Raw genomic sequence first — 16027 nt, 5'->3', positions numbered from 1 at the left:
TCTCTCCAATGTCTTCTGCTCTGTCTACATACTATGTGCTTTTTTCTCTATTTTTTTAATCTTCTTTTTGTCTTTTTTACAAGATCATTTCTAGCTATCTCACCACTTCATCACACCCAAGCTTGTAAGATGAATGCTAACTATAGTCTTAGCCATAGTTACTAAACCTTTGAGCAACTGGTAAGTTTGGCAGGTTTTTTGCCTTCTGTACATTAGCAAAGAGAGTAATTAACCACAGTAAAATAAAAACTAAAGGGGAACACTCTTCCTTGCACTGATTGGGTTAGCTTATGTTTAATAGCAGCCAACGGTTGCATTTATGTGCTCATTTTGGTCTTCTCAGACAACAAGAGGTTGAACAGAGCCAAAATACTATGCAAGCAGCTTATAATGCCCACTAAGCGTGTCACTGAAAGTATCTCGAGTTCACCCACACTGCCTTATTTGCCCCCCTTGCAAACAGGCAGAGACCGGTTATATTGAGGACACAAAGCATACAGACCAGCAAAAATGAAGCCAATTTATAAAGATAGAAGAGTGGACTGGGACTGAGAGGTGAACAGCGGCAACAAGGAGTTTAAGCTACAGCTGACCGTAGTTCATGCTAATGGTCAGAGCCAGCATCTTCCACAAAGCAGCGATCTTCTATGTAAGAGCTGTTCTGTTGCTTGTTTTCTCTCTGTAGATGATGAAGCCTTTCAGAAGAGTCCCAGCCATCTTAAAGGAGATGTAGTCAATTCAGTCCCAGAGATGCATTACAGAAATCTCCACATCCCAGGAGTTTGTCATTCTGTGCTCAGGATCCATTTAGATGAGAAAGCATCCTTTATGGCACTAAACAAACTCTTCATTCAATTATTTCTTAAATTCTGTGGATTTTCCTCCTTTCAAGAAGAACAAATAGGGCCAGGCAGCCTTACAAAAGCATGGTGGTTAATATATTCAGAGAATAGGTACCTACAAACAAAGTAAGGATGCCAAAAGCATTTCATGCTCGTATTAATGGTTTTTTGTTCTTTGGGGATCAATATCTCCAACTCTCCAAGAGAATTGGGTCAGAAGGGGTTAAATACTCTCAGTGTCACATGCTGAGAGTCGACAATTCTTGGTGGAATTTGTGTGCCAGCTCTCATTAGTGGCAACTTTAAGGTTTGAGCTTGACCTAGTGTGGAAAAGAGGGACTTAAGTTACAGTCAAAACACATTTGTGAAGAACACCAAGCAAACAAGTGATCTTTCTTTACTGTGATTAAATTTAACCCAATGAACTGTCTTTACTGAGGAAGGCATGTTGAACATTTTCCCCTTCAGCACTGCAAGCTTAAGTCTTTCAGCCACTTCCAGGAAGGAAGTGAAGTCCTTTCCATAATCCTTCTGACCTGTAACATTTCATAAAGCAGCAGGGCTCTTTATGCACTTAATCATTTGTTCCTTGCTGGACTTGTGCCTGATGTGTAGATGGTCAAAAGAGGGATAGGACATTTCCCTCATTCACTGAAAGACAAAAGAGCTGCAAGAATCAATAAGGAGTCTCTGAATGACTGGACCAACACCATGAACTGAAGGTTTGTGAATAGGGCTAAGTCTTCTTGACTGATTTGAATGGGGTTTTGCCTGCTTACACCAGAGTGGGTTTGGCCCTGTTGGAACGCAGCTGGTCTTTTCCTCGTGTCTACCTTGCCTTTTCTGTGCACTTTCAAAAGCGCTCAATTTTCAACACACCATCCTGTAGGAAATTAATTACGTGAATGCAGGCTTATTCCCTTTGTTAGAGGTTTGACTCATTCGCTCCCTTTCTCCAATTCTATTATTATTTTTAAGGTAAACATTTCACTATTTTTTGCTGAAATGTAAGCTCCACTTTTGTCTCAAACAAAAGGCTAAGAACCCTGTTTGTATAACAAAGTAGGAGGAGAAGTCCTCTGTCACAGCATGAAATGGCAAAGCCGTGACTTTCAGAGACCTTGGGAGCTGTAGCAGGAAAGCACAGGAGCTGTGTGCCAGAGTCTCAAAATCGTGGGGTTATGCTGAGCTTTACCACTGGCTTTATCCAGTACCTTCTGCTGTCAGTGAGAGAGGCCGTGTTTTAGCGCCTCTCCTAGGAGCTCATTCTGCGCTGGGATTTGTTGCTTACCTTCAGCATGGGAAGAGGAATAATTTTTTTCTCTTTTTCTGTCCTTGACCAAGAGTCTATCTTCTATCCCTTTTCATGGGCTTGATCTCATTTGCTTGAAATCTGGCAAGGCTTCCAAGATAGTCATGGAGAGTCAGAGTTAAGAATATTTGTAATTTTTTCTAAATGCTTTTCTACATTTGGTCAGTTTTGGTTTCAGTATGCTGTAGTGATAATTTAGAGATACATCACTCATGCTCCTGTAATTAATACAGTCATATTTAGTATAGTTATAATTTTGTCTCAGGATATAATCCTAGTAATGTGTGAGAAAACCATGGCTCTATCTTCAAGGAAGCACTGTCTCACTGGCTAAAGGATTACTCTCACTATCACCTGTAAACAAGTACCTGAAATGAATTGGGGACCAACAGGGAATACAGGGGCTCCAGGTGCACCATCAGACCGATCACCTCAGCATGTTCCTGAGCAGCAGCCCTCTTCACTGGGAATGTTGGGGGTTACAGAAAAATTGCAACCTCCTTACCTATTACAGATTGAGAACGGCCAAACCATTGGAGTACGTGTGATTTGAATCCTAGCAGATTACTATTGCAAGAGTGATATTCCTGACTCCAAAAGAGAAACTGTTGTACTTCACTGAAAAGTGCTGCTGATAGTTTGATCTAAAACTTTGGGTTTGACTTTGTATAAATCGAAGAGTACATGAATTACCTTGTTGCATCAGGAGAATAAAATTAGCATTTGCAGGATCAGGCTTCTAAAGCATAAAACTGAGATGTGGAAACTCCCTCTAAACTGGAGGAAAGAAACCCCTCAACTTACCCTAAAGCAAAAAGAACTTTCTTCCGCCACCAGGAGCTACTTGATTTTTAAAATGGAATGTAAGTGCTGTAAAAAGTACAAATTCTTTTCTTACATGAAAAACATTGAGAAGTTTAATACAAACACAGAGAAAATACAACTGACTCGCCTCCTTCAAGTTCTGCTGAACTAATTTGGGATCAAGAATTGCTCATGATGGTATTTTCATCTAAATTATCTGCCTCTTTTCAGTTAGCTTTTATTATTGTAATGGTGGCTCCTCCCACCCTCCCTTAGTGCTTTGGCTGGACTCACATAATTGCCTATATATTATGTAAATGGAATTGTTACACCGTAAAATGATATACAAATGTGTCTACCACACAAAGTCCAATAAATGGTGTGAATAAACCCATTATTTTCCATGTAACGGCATCCGATAGCAGCCTGGGAAACACAGGGCTGACAGATGTGAGCCCATGACAAGGTCTGGAAAAAAGCTGAATGAGGGGCACTGACAGACCACAATTAATTGACTTTTGAAATAACTCCTTTTTTTCACAGTTCTACTTGGCTGAGCGAGATTCACAAATTGCAGTCTTGAACTTTTTAATGGGACAAAATAGCTGCCAATGAAAATCTAAATGACATGAACTTTGAATAGGAGTCACACAATGACCACACCGTGACATGTTTTTAACTGACATAGTGATTATTTGAGAAGTAGCAGCCACTCAAGTGGGAGGGAATTGGGAAGGCAGGGAGAGATGAGAGGGAGTCAGAGAACTGGGTATAGAAACACAGCCTGTTGAACACTGGTTTATTTTAGGAAGAGAAAGAAGTTTTAGGAAACATCCTGATAAACATCTTCACTTACATTCCCCGAGAATATGATTTGCAGACCAAGTCTGCTGTTCCTTTTGCTGTGAAAAAAAGTGATCACAAAGCCAAATCAGGAGGAAATTACATTAGCAGGTAAGAAAACAGCCCTTGTGTAGTAACGAGCATGCCAACTTCTCTGGGCCTGCTCAAGACCCACGCTGAAGTCACAGTCAAGTTTATGCAGGCTCAAGAGATCCACTTGTCTGGCTTTGGAAACAGAGGCCAAACTCTGGCAAACCTAAGGGGCATCACGGGACAAGTTCTTAGTGAAGATGAGAATTTTTGTTTTCCTAGCTCTGCCTGCCACGCTGATCACGCAATACTATTGTCTGACTCTCTGGGAACTCTTCACAGAGTTTATTCCCCAAAACCTTCATCAGCCTAACTCACTTGGAGAACTTTAAATGGAAAAGTCAGTTTTTAACTCATTTTGTGGGTGCCTTTGTTTTGGCTCATTTTTAAAAGTCTCTTGTGGCACCAGAGCAGCTCCCTGGTGAGCTGCTTCCCACTGGCCTCATGGGGAGGCAGCACCTTGCAAACCACAAGCTCTTTAGTTTGATTTTGCTGAGGAATATTAGGAAAAACCCATTGCTGCTTCCAGATGTAACTTAAGCTGGCAGATGCTGGGCATCACCTAATGCTTTTTTAAGCAGTCCCATTGCACGTACCAAGTCATTAGTTGTTAATTTTCCTCCAGCTGATGAACATGTTTTCGTTCATCAAAAAAAGTCTCCAGTTTTGTTTACTGGATAGGGTGCAGCGTTACTGGCAAAGGGTGTGTAGCTCAGATGGATGAGGTAATTTAGGATACAGAGGATACCACAGCCTACACAGCTCTCTTTTTCTCTCTTCCCCAGCTCTCCTATAATTCAACATGTTATGCAGTAGAAGAGCTGTTAGTTGTACACTACAGCATCTTTATTTCTGCTTGCCTTACTGCTTGCTTCAACTTTGAGCACAGAACAACGCATCCAGAGTTAGGGTTTACCATGAATATTTATTGAAATTAAAATATCAGAACTGATTCACTTTATAGCTGAAAAGATCAACAGCATTCAACTGATACAGGCACAGGCATAAAACTGATTCCATAAAATCTATGTCTATAGCCCTGACAAGGGTGTCTAGCTGGCATATCTTTATGAATAACATATAGTTTGCATACTGAAGTACACGGCTGATATATCACGCTGATATATCAGTATAGCCAACAGGTTTATAATCATGTAAGCATTTACTTTTCTAACTGCAGTATTTTACTGATGTTTCATTGAAGAAAAGATTAAATGTAACAGATTAGTATATTTTCAGAGGGTGTTGCTCCATTTACTTTCACTTGTACATTAATATGCAAATCATTCCACATCCTCATAGCTTTAGTAACAGCAGAATTACTTCTTTCTCTAGACTGGATAAGTTGGGGTCCTATAGTGTTGAAGAGAGAAGTATAATTAAAACACATGCTTGTGACTGCACTTTGGTTAAAACCAGTACAGTTCTGATGATAGTTATGGGCAGAGTAAAAACATTTCAGTAGTGCTGAAGCAGCTTTTGAACCATTATTTATCATGCTGTAACTAACTAGTATTTTTTTCTAATGCTATATCACCCCAGTGTTTTGATATATCCAAGATATCTGAAGCTAACCACAGTAACAGTTCTCAGAAATGCAGCGATGCAGTTAGGCATTTCTCAATTAATCCCAAATCAGCAGAAACTCATTTTATCATTTCCAGTCATTCATAGCACAAAAGAAAACAAACAAAAAAGAGAATCATGAATACCATGGCAGGTTTGTTTCACTGCCTGTGGTAATCCAGAACACCTTGTATGTTATGTCCTGTTGGTCCCACACCAATGTCACATTTAAAAGATTCCAACCTTCTCCAACGTGGCAGAATGAGAGTTGCTCTTTACTTTGCCTGAGTATCCATCCAGGCTAAGGCTAAAGAAGCCCATAGACTTAGAGGTTAACATTAACACCCATTTAAAGTCAAGAAGCAAGCAATAGAAAATGTGGACCTGCACTGCACAAACCACTGGAGCACTTTTCTTCCCCATGAACAAGGGGCCAGAGCACCCCATCAGCACCCAACAGAGTGGTTCTGCAGCCTCGTGGCACAGTCAAGCAGGTACAGGGACAGGATTTCTCAGAGGAAACTGCTCTTGTCCCTCACTGCTGAAAAACTGGAAGTGCCGAGAGGAGAGTTCTGTATTCACTGTTGGCTCCTGGCAGGACACATCCTTCTTCTACACTTTTTGGAGTGTTCTGCCTGGTTTGGTAGTTTCAGTGCTGACTGTGCCTTGGAAAACCAAGACCCTCGAGATAGGATAACTACTCCAAAGACAGCCATGGCACTTGTAGGTCCATCATCAATTCCATATTCTATTCTGGCCACAGAAATGGAAGCATCTTATCAGACTTACACTATCCTTGACAAAGTACTAAGGGTTCACAGACCAAGTAAAAATAGAGACACCAAGCCTGAATTCCTGCAAGTCTTTCTCTAAAGCACTTTTGCTGCTGTGGATGGAGTCACAGAGGTTCTTTTTTTCTGCTGAACTGCCAGCAGCAGCTCTGTGGTTTATTTTATCAAGGTCCATAAGGGGGAGTTTCACAAATCCAAGTCCAGGAAGGCTCCTGTGTGAGCTTCCCTGTTCTTCATGGGCTACTACAGGAAATAAGAACTAGTATGGTAAATCCAGAGGCATCACCAAGATACAGGCCCAATAACTATGAGATCCAAGTACCTTGATTGCCTACTGATTGTGTTAAAGTTTTAAGTAAAAAATGCAGATGTACAGACTCCTTTGTACATGGTGAGGACTTCTGAAGAGATACCACAACCCAAAGCAAAGAACACCAGGAGAATTAAAAATCCATGCCAGTGGGAATGGAAAGATACTCTCCTTTGTGCTAATTCCCTGTATGCTTCAAAAGACTCACTTGTCTGCCCACAGGCTTCATGCAGAAAGGAAACAGCATTTTCTAAGTACTGTGCACACTGTCCTGAGACTCCTCAAATCAGAGTCCCAGTAACATGTAGGAAATCCAGTTTCTCCCACCTGAACAACTAAAGGTACACCAGCAGAGGACACTCCGCCACACGAAGAGGAAAAGCTTTATGACAGGAGACCCTGCTTTGAGTGAAGAGCACATTTATGTTCCCTGTGCAAGCCAAAAATGTACTCCCTGAACTCCTCCACACACACAAAAAAAAACCTGAAAAGCCTTCAATATGAAGATGTGAAGCACCTTCAGGGTCAGAGCATGAGACAGGATGTTTCATCCCACAAACTGTTATTACAGAGTGCACACTACTGCTCTGCAGGATGGCTTCCTGAAGACTCCCTGCATATTCAGTCACTGAATTCACGTCATTTATTTCCCGGTGACTCTGACACCACTTCTTATCCATCAGCCTTAAAGGTCTCTGCATTTCCATTCTGATGAGATTTGTCATATTGGCTTTCGTAACTTAACATCATAAGACCTGAACTTACTGATGTTAATAGTTCATTCTGTAACATCTCATGGAGTCACACACTGAGAACACATGTACTGCAAATTCTGACTATGGGCAACAGGCTGCCTATAGAGAGAATGGCAGCACTCAAAGCTTGGAATCTGAATTTGTCAAGGAATTCTTTCTGTTTCTTTCTCAAAGGGGTTCTGGCTACCTGTGAAACACGTTTAGACCTGAAAATTAATTCTGGGTAACCTTTACAGCAAACCACAGAAGCCACAGCAGCTACTGAAAATGTTTAGCAACTGATTGTATCGTAACTTCACTTTTAGAAGGACCATCGAGGCCTTTGCAAAAGCTTTCATTGTAGTTTTTACTATCATCAACATTTTACTAAACCACTATCTAAAGGCGTTAGCAACTCAGACCAAAAAAACCAGCAGATATCCCAAATCACTTAAAAGAGCTAATAATTTCTGTCTCAAACAAACCACCTTTGAGACTTGTTAGCCTAAGACATACAAAGATGATTTGCTGTAGGACTGATTACTTGTATGCAAGTACATAAGCAAACTACATTAAGATCTAAGACCTGTCACAATCCAATACAAATGGGGATCGCGTTGGTTAGATTTCAGAAAAGGAAGACAGAACAGTTCAGGGCCGGGTTATAACAGCATCCAGCCCAGCACACTGATCCCTCTCACCCGAATTACTTTCACCCCATCTGATTGTTGTATTTCTTTCAAAAATTGTCAAATTTGGTCCACCCAAAATCTGAAGAGCAACCGATTCAGCAAAATCAAAAGGGCCAATATCCGAGGCCCAACTGGTGCCCTCAAAACCCAGTCAACTCCCTGTAAGGTCATTACTCAATTCTCATTTTCTTTAAGTCTTCAATGAGAGATGTGACTCTCAGCGACTGATCATCTGAATAGTCTTGAATTAACAGAATAATGACACTTAACACCTGCTATTAATAGGTAAACTATTACAGTTAAGACATGAGTAACACCACAATTACCATTACATGAATATAACTATGACATAGTGCTAATTTATGCAATGCATCATACCCCTTATAGCAGATAGGAGATTAGGAATATGATCAAATATCTTTACCCGGGAAGGACTCACCGCACCAGTGAACCTTATCTCTGCCTCCGACAGGGTACAGCCTTATAAAGACAATGTTACCTATGTGCAGCTAATCAGTGTATTCAAAATCACCATCCTGTGGTTAGTTGCTCTATTGTGGTTAGTTGTTGCAGCCTGCATCCTGACAGCCCTAGAGCAATCAGGCTCCAGGCAGCTAATAGCAACCCTGACGTACAGGGTTCAGGCGCAACACCACCTTACTGTTTCATCTGGCAGAGAGAGAGAACGGTGCCACTGGAAAACAACCAGAAAGCAGGGTACAAGGCTTCAGTAAACTGGGTTTTGAATTTATAGATCAAGTTATGCTTCTCCCCAACAGCCATGAAAATCACAAACCCTCCCTCACAGTGCAGCAGCACACCAATCTTACTAGTCTTCACATTGGGTAAGCACTTCTCAACATCATTGTGCCAGGATGATATTTTGGAATTAAACCATTCAATACACCAAGAACTGCTGTTCCTCCCCAGGCGGCTCTCTGGCCCCTGCCGCTTCATGCTGCCGTAGCAGATGCCGATGCCACAGAAGCTGTTTTGTTGCAGCTCCACTTCCCAGTAGTGGACGCCTCTCTTGAAGCACTGGAACCCCAGCACTTGGGAACAGTCGGTGAAGCGCTGCGGGTGGTGGTTGTAATCCATGGGGATGTCCGAGACAGACATCCTGGTGTATCTCTCAGACAAAAGCACTTTGTTATGAGCCGTGTTGAAATCCAGCGTGATGTAAGCAGCATCTGCAATGACACGAATCGTTTGAAGGTACTGAAGAGCAAGCACTTCAGTTTATACTGTCCTGCCTAGGCACTTGTTGCTATGTGCGTTTATCTCCTTGCTCTGCTCTCCCTCACAGTGCAGGCAGTTCTCAGGGCCACGGTAATAGCTGCTGCGTTCAGCTGCAGCTCTGGGTTACACAGGAGGCAAATGGAGGGCGAGTTTCCTTCCTTCCTTCATCCCCATGGGATTCCTTCACCACCCAAAGACATGCTGGCAGAAGAAGGGGATTGCTGATCTAGCAGCAAAAGGTATACTAGACCATATAGCATCTTAAGCAAGCCATCATGGGCTCACATAAAAGCCTGCATTTCATTTCAAAGAAAAATACAGTGCATTACATCATATTTCTAGGCTATCCTGATGCAGTCGTTTTGGGGGAAAACAAAGCCATTCCTGAGAAAAGTTCATTTACCTTTGTAATGATATGTGAATACAGAAGATAAATTTGATTCATCTGGCAAAAGAACCACTTAGAAACCTCCTGCCCTCTTTTCCTTCAAAAATTTCCTTCATTTGTAACAACCAGCTGACAACCTATTAACCTAACTAAACCCCCTCAAAAGTATTTTTGTCAGGTAATTACAGAGAGCACGTAACACCAGAGCAGTGCAGAAAGTTCATTGTTAAGTAGTGTAACGGTGGGTGTCTTACACTGCAAAAGCTCCTCTCTGGATTTCTTCAGGAAGCTCTCCAGAAGCTCTTTAGTTGAAGCAGCAGCCGCAGCATTTGGTGTTTCTGTGGTTGGTGCTGTACCAACAGAAGAAAAGAGAGTTTGGCTGGTTGGGAAGATACCCTGCGTGCTCAGCACAGCATCACAGACACCCTCAGGTGGAGCGGGCCTCAAGGTTATCTGGGTCAGCCTCCTGCTCCACGCAGGGTTAACTTCAGCATTAACTTCATTAGCTCAGGTTGCTCATGGTCTTGTCAAGTTTTGAAAATCCACTTCTTTCAGTGCTCGATGCTCTCACTGTGACTAGGAAGAGCTTTCTCAGAGCAACAACTGAATAAACCAACACTGGTGACCATCTACTTATCATTTTAAGAGCAGTCAATGAAAATTAGAATAAGTATGCTGAAAGTTTGGACTCACCAACTGTAACAGGTTTATTTTTCTCCTCTGGAAAAAAAAAAAAGAAAAGTGAACTGTGAGTTCTACTGAGATTGAAAAGCCACTGATGGACTATGCCACCTGCAACACCATCATCATGGCTCTTCTGGAGCTGCAGCAGTAGGTAAAGCTGAGAATCCAGCATGTTGAAGCCAGGTACCAATACAGCCACACTGGAAAGCTGCACATGAAGCACAGCGTACCATTTGCTTCCTATTTTACAGGATCACGAGCCTGGAAGGAGCTTCATCTCTACTCCAGGATGCAATGTTAGGGGCAAGTGGTGATAAGCCCGTTCCAATGAGGCACACAGACTGTTCCTTTTCTTTTTACAACAGACCTTCCAGTGCAGCAACAGGAGCGACAAGTCCATTCAACCCCAGCAGCCCAAACAGACTCCAGGACCACGTGTCAAGAGCTGAGTGGAAGTAACAGAAGTAGTTTCCTAACACCTGGACTTTTTTCAAAAAGAGAATATGGAAGATCTTCCAGACAGGCTAGAATGCCACATTAATACCAGTATCTGCACAAAACAGCACTGAAAGGCCCCAGTATAACCTGCCACAAAGACTGTCTCCATCACCCCAGCCTTAGACTGTAGTGAGACATGGCCAGCAAAATGTTTGAGTAGCACCAGCATTCATCACCACTTACTGGTATCTTCCTCCGCCTGCGAAGTGGCTTGAGCCTGCTGAAGGGTTTTATCTTTGTGGGTACGCTCTTGTGAGAGGGGGAAATAAAAAAACAACCAACCAGAACATGAACAGTTCATACACAGGATTCAAAACATAAAAATCCATCAAAGGAAGAGATGTTTTGTAGAAGTGGGAAAAAAATAACACTGCAAGAACAAGAGGGTGGAGAGGCTCTGCTTTGCTGTGCAGCCTGCACTGACACCACCACAGGCGCACACCAAGGCTAACGCACCCACACAGATTGCTGCTTTACACCTCACAGGGCACCCACCACTAAATAGCTCAAAATGCCTTCCCTTTCCCATGCCACTACAGATAATCACTGCATCACCAGTACAGGAACAGCTCTTGGGTAGCTGCTTGAATTCTTCTTTAAGGGTAAAGCCACAGTTGGGAGAGGATGATGTTCTTTAGTACTTACGTGCCGCAGCCTTTTTCCCAACCGCTTTGCTTGAAGCAGCCGCTGGAGTGGCCTTAGTTTTCCCAGGTGTCACTTTTGCTGCAATGTTGATATTTTACATTATGGTTTGTATTGGCAGGAACAATAATCCACGAGCATGGGCATTTTTCAATCTTATTTTACAGTCATATGAACAGAACTTAAGTGGTACTCAGCAGAGACAGAAACTGCAGAGAAGACAGCCATGTCCCAGTCCAAAAGATACTTCTGATTAAGCTGGGAAGCAGGGCTTTGACCTACAGCACTTACACAGTCAATGCCATTACAGTTGGTTAACCATAGTCCCATCACTCTGAAGTGTTTTATGTCTACCTTCAAATCCACATCCTAACTGCATCCAACCCTGCTACATAATAAAAACATAAAGTACTGTGAGGAACAAAGGCTGAGCTGTGCCAGAAGGGCATACTATCACAATATTCATCAGCCTATCCAAGTACAGAGAAAAGTGAAGGGTCACTGACATGTTTTTTCTCTAGTTTAGCACAGACTGTGGCACTTCTGTGTGGAAACAGAGGACCACAGAAGTTGGAAGACACAATTTACAATAGCCAACTGTATTTGCTGCACTATTTTTTTTAATTATATTTGGATTGGAAGAGGAAGATCCCTCATTTAAGCTCAAAGCCAAGGCAGAAAATACCATTTCAACATGGTGAGGCTGGAGAGTTGGGCAGGGAAAAATTTAATGAAATTCAACAAGGGCAAGTGTAGTCTTGCATCTGGGAAAGAACAACCCCATGTGTTAGTGTAAGTTAAAGACTGACCTGTTGGGGAACGGCACAGCGGAAAGGGACCTGGGGGTCCTACAGCAGACAACCATGAGCCAGCAATGTGCCCTGGTAGCCAAGAAGGCAAATGGCATCCTGGGGTGTATTAGAAGGGGGTGGTTAGTAGGTCAAGACAGGTTCTCCTTCCCCTCTACTCTGCCCTGGTAAGACCACATTTGGAACATTGTGTCCAGTTCTGGGCCCCTCAGTTCAAGAAGGACAGGAACAGCTTGAAAGAGTCCAGCAGAGCCACAAAGATGATTGAGGGAGTGGAGCATCTCCCTTATGAGGAGCAACTGAGGGAGCTGGGTCTCTTTAGCTTGGAGAAGAGGAGACTGAGGGGTGACCTCATTAATGTTTATAAATCTGTAAAGGCGAGTGTCAGGAGGAAGGAGCCAGGCTCTGCTCTGTGATGTCCAATGACAGGACAAGGGGCAATGGGTGCAAGCTGGAGCATAGGAGGTTCAATCTGAACATAAGGAAAAACTTCTTTACTGTGACGGTGACAGAGCATGGCCCAGGCTGCCCAGAGAGGTTGTGGAGTCTCCTTCTCTGGAGATACTCAAAAGCCGCCTGGACGTGTTCCTGTGTGACCTGGTCTGGTGATCCTGCTCTGGTAGAGGGGTTGGACTGGGGGAGCTTTTGAGATCCCTTCCAACTCCTAACATTCTGTGATTCTCCCAGTGACACAGTACCTTCCACTTTTTTCTCCACATTCTGAGTCACTGAAAGTTTCACGATGTCTTTAAGGTTAATGGCAGACTGGTAAGCGGAATGTATCACATTTTGGTCCATTTCAATTACAGGAACAAAAGCGTCTTTCATTGACATTCGTTGCAGTGCTGCTGCTCTCTGAAATGACAAATAGAAGAGCTCATGCAGACCACCTTGTGTAGCAGACGCATAAAAACACAACCAAGTTACTTTAAATTGGATGGGTTTTGTGCATTCTTCTCAAATTCAAAGGAGTAAAGGCTACAGTCAGACATGACCCAGGGCAAAATTTTAGCAGCAACCCACATGCATTAATTCTCAACTGGTATTCAAAGCAGAGAAAGCTCTGCTAGATGGCATCACAGCATGGAGCTGCAGCACCTCATGGAGATGAATTCGCTTACTCCTGGCCCTCTGCTTGCAGCAGAGGTAGTGGTTGAATTTTGGGCGAGTAACCAGACACCATTTCAGCACTCTTCTGCTGATATTCGTGTATTTATGAGTAAATCCTTTCAGAGCAGGTTCTTGCACACAACTGCATCACCATTTGACTGAAAGTGTCTGGAGAGCAGGGCTACCACAGCAGGTTTTGGGGAGTCTGCATTCTGGAAACATGAAGAATTTGATTCACATTTAAAGGACGCATTACCTTCAAAAACAGAACGTCATCAACTTCAGTTAGTGCCATCTCAATCTGATCTCTGAGAGACTGAATTTCATTCTTCTTACTTCCCAGAACACCATAAACATAATCAAATTTATTGCAAACTCTTTTTTCTTCTTCTGTAATTACTTTAAAGGCCTGATTTTCTCTTTCTTCAATTAAAGTTTTTATTTCTGAAAACTCACTTTTGATCAGATCTTTCTTTCTGGAAGCTGCCTCCTGAAGCAGACAAGAACAGACCAAAGGAAAAAAAAGTGTCAAAAGAACAGTTGGTGGACAAAGTACTGCTTACTAAAACAAGAAAAACCCAAGCCTTTGAGGCATATATAAGCTTCAATTACTCGAAGTAGGCAATAGGAAAACTATGTATTTCTATGTAGTTTGGAAAGAAAACTCATTTACTCCAAAGGTATCAGGCCAGTTGTCAGCCTCCAGACCTCTGCTGCGGGGGCTGCTGGGCAGAGGCCAGGCCCGTGGTGCCATCTACCGGGTACTAGCACTGCGAGCTCAGACACTGCACACCCACTTTTCTGCTTCTGCCTCCGAAACATGGCACCTCTGGTTAATAAAGTAATTCCTGATCCCCCGAGAGATGTTTCATAGAAGCACAAAAGTGCTACACCAGCAGCTTTTCAGTTCATTCATCTCTACCACTCAGTTCAGAAAGGATGGTACAAGTGAGCTGTACCCCATCCAGCCGTTGGCACAAACAGCAACCGCAATAATCAGCTAAAAGCAGGGATTAGTTGTGGTAATTTATGGGGAAGAGCCATCCCCAATTCCTGCACTGGTGCAGCCGTTACAGCTCACGAATCCTTTAGTTTGGGCTGCACAGGTACACAGTTTCTGGTGTAACAGAAAGGACAGGTTTGAGCCCTGTTACATGTGGCTATAAAACCCTTGCACGGTGGTTGGTTTACTCGCATCTCCCACGGAGCTGCTGGCCCTGCCAAAACACCTCTTTTCTGTTCCTTCCCAACAGCGCCTTCTCCTGGCAATGCAATCTCAGTATCACAGCTGTTGTCACAAGGGTACAAACACCTACAACGTGCAGTGGCCAGCGTATGCCACGCAACCTGAGAGCATTTTGAACAGTTACCCACTTACAGCAGCCTGGCTTTGTTTTGTTTTTGCAGTGTTCATCGCCCGAGCAGTTTTTTCACTCTGATTATGCAGCTCCACCAGCTTCTTCTTCAGCACCGACTGCAACAGAAGAGATAAGAAAGTATTTCAGAGAAGCAGTTGCCATGTCTGCACTAGTTGGGTCATGCTTACCGGAGTAAGAATATTTACAGAAAGTTTTAAATAACCATTGTAAGCATTGGTTTAAAATCTACTGCTCCTTAAATCTTACAGGATGTAAAAGTACTCTCCTGCATGTGTGGTGCTTGGAGCCAGCACCTCCACCTCTTCCCAGCAGCAAGATGCACACTGTTGACTCACTCTCTTGATAAGGACCGAGTGTTTTCGTCAGCACAGTGATTCCCAGTGCTAATAATAAACTTTGTGTTAGCTCTCAGGTTGGACTTTGGGCACTGGGTTAATGCTACTGTTCACCCCTCTCTTTTTTTTTTGAGAATTTTATCACTCTGATGTGAATTACCTATTCCTTTAGTTCAAGATGCTGCTAAGCTAAATCAGGGAGGACTTCTAAGGGTAAACAGTATACATACTTAGCGAACTGACAGCACCTAAACTTGGGCACCTAAAATTTCCAAGCATCCTTTACTCACCTACCCTCCGATTTTCAGCTGTGCTGCAAGATCAGGTTTCCTTCCACTCTGTGGAGAACCTGCTCCTGGAATTTACCTACATGCTAGAGATCTCTCTAGGCTACTTCTGTAATTCCTTGCTTCTTAAGAACACACAGAGAGCAATGTCTGTCTACAGGCCCTCTGCCAGCCCGTGGTAAGGCCACGCAGGCGAAGCCCATGCAGTGAGCAGCAGAGGAGGCTCAGGGTTGCAGGTGACACCCACAGTGGGGCGAAGCAATGGTGGCCAGCCCAGCCCAAGACCTGCAGCACTGTCTTGGAGAGAGGAGGAAAACGCAAGGAATGACTCTGAAGACGTGCTCGAGCACGTGTCGGAGGGCAGATAACTGTTTGCCAAGGCCAGGCATGAGATTTTCAGTCCAAGACTTGGTCCAGCCTCCCCCTGGCACTCCACAACCCACAACCCCAGCACCCAGGAACCCACCAGGCCCCAGGGGAGCAAAGGGGAGCTCGGGAGTGCCCCTCGGAGGATGCTCCAGCTCCAAACAGAGCCGGCCGCCCCTGCTGCTCACCTCAGCGTTGGCTTTGGCCTGCTGCAGGGGACTGGTGTGACACAGCTTGTGCCCCAGGAGGCAGAGGGAGCAGATGCAGCTGCCGTGCTGGGTGCAGAAGAATTCGAAGAGCCTGTTG

At 43.6% G+C, this 16027-nt stretch overlaps 1 protein-coding gene across 1 annotated transcript; it reads right to left on the bottom strand.

Moving 5' to 3' along the window:
- Positions 1 to 8641: 8641 nt before the first annotated feature.
- TRIM25 (tripartite motif containing 25) lies at positions 8642 to 16020 on the bottom strand (the record flags this gene model as incomplete). Its single annotated transcript, XM_010188484.1, has 7 exons — positions 8642 to 9174; positions 9866 to 9961; positions 10977 to 11042; positions 12943 to 13099; positions 13611 to 13844; positions 14733 to 14828; positions 15910 to 16020. Coding segments are annotated over 7 exons (1293 nt in total), but the record flags the coding sequence as incomplete, so codon positions are not given.
- Between the last annotated feature and the right edge of the window lie 7 nt (positions 16021 to 16027).

Source organism: Mesitornis unicolor, unplaced genomic scaffold, assembly GCF_000695765.1.
Source record: "Mesitornis unicolor isolate BGI_N332 unplaced genomic scaffold, ASM69576v1 scaffold39207, whole genome shotgun sequence".
Lineage (NCBI taxonomy): Eukaryota > Metazoa > Chordata > Aves > Mesitornithiformes > Mesitornithidae > Mesitornis > Mesitornis unicolor.
Note: the sequence above shows the minus strand (reverse complement) of the source record. Positions and strands in the feature narration are given on the sequence as shown.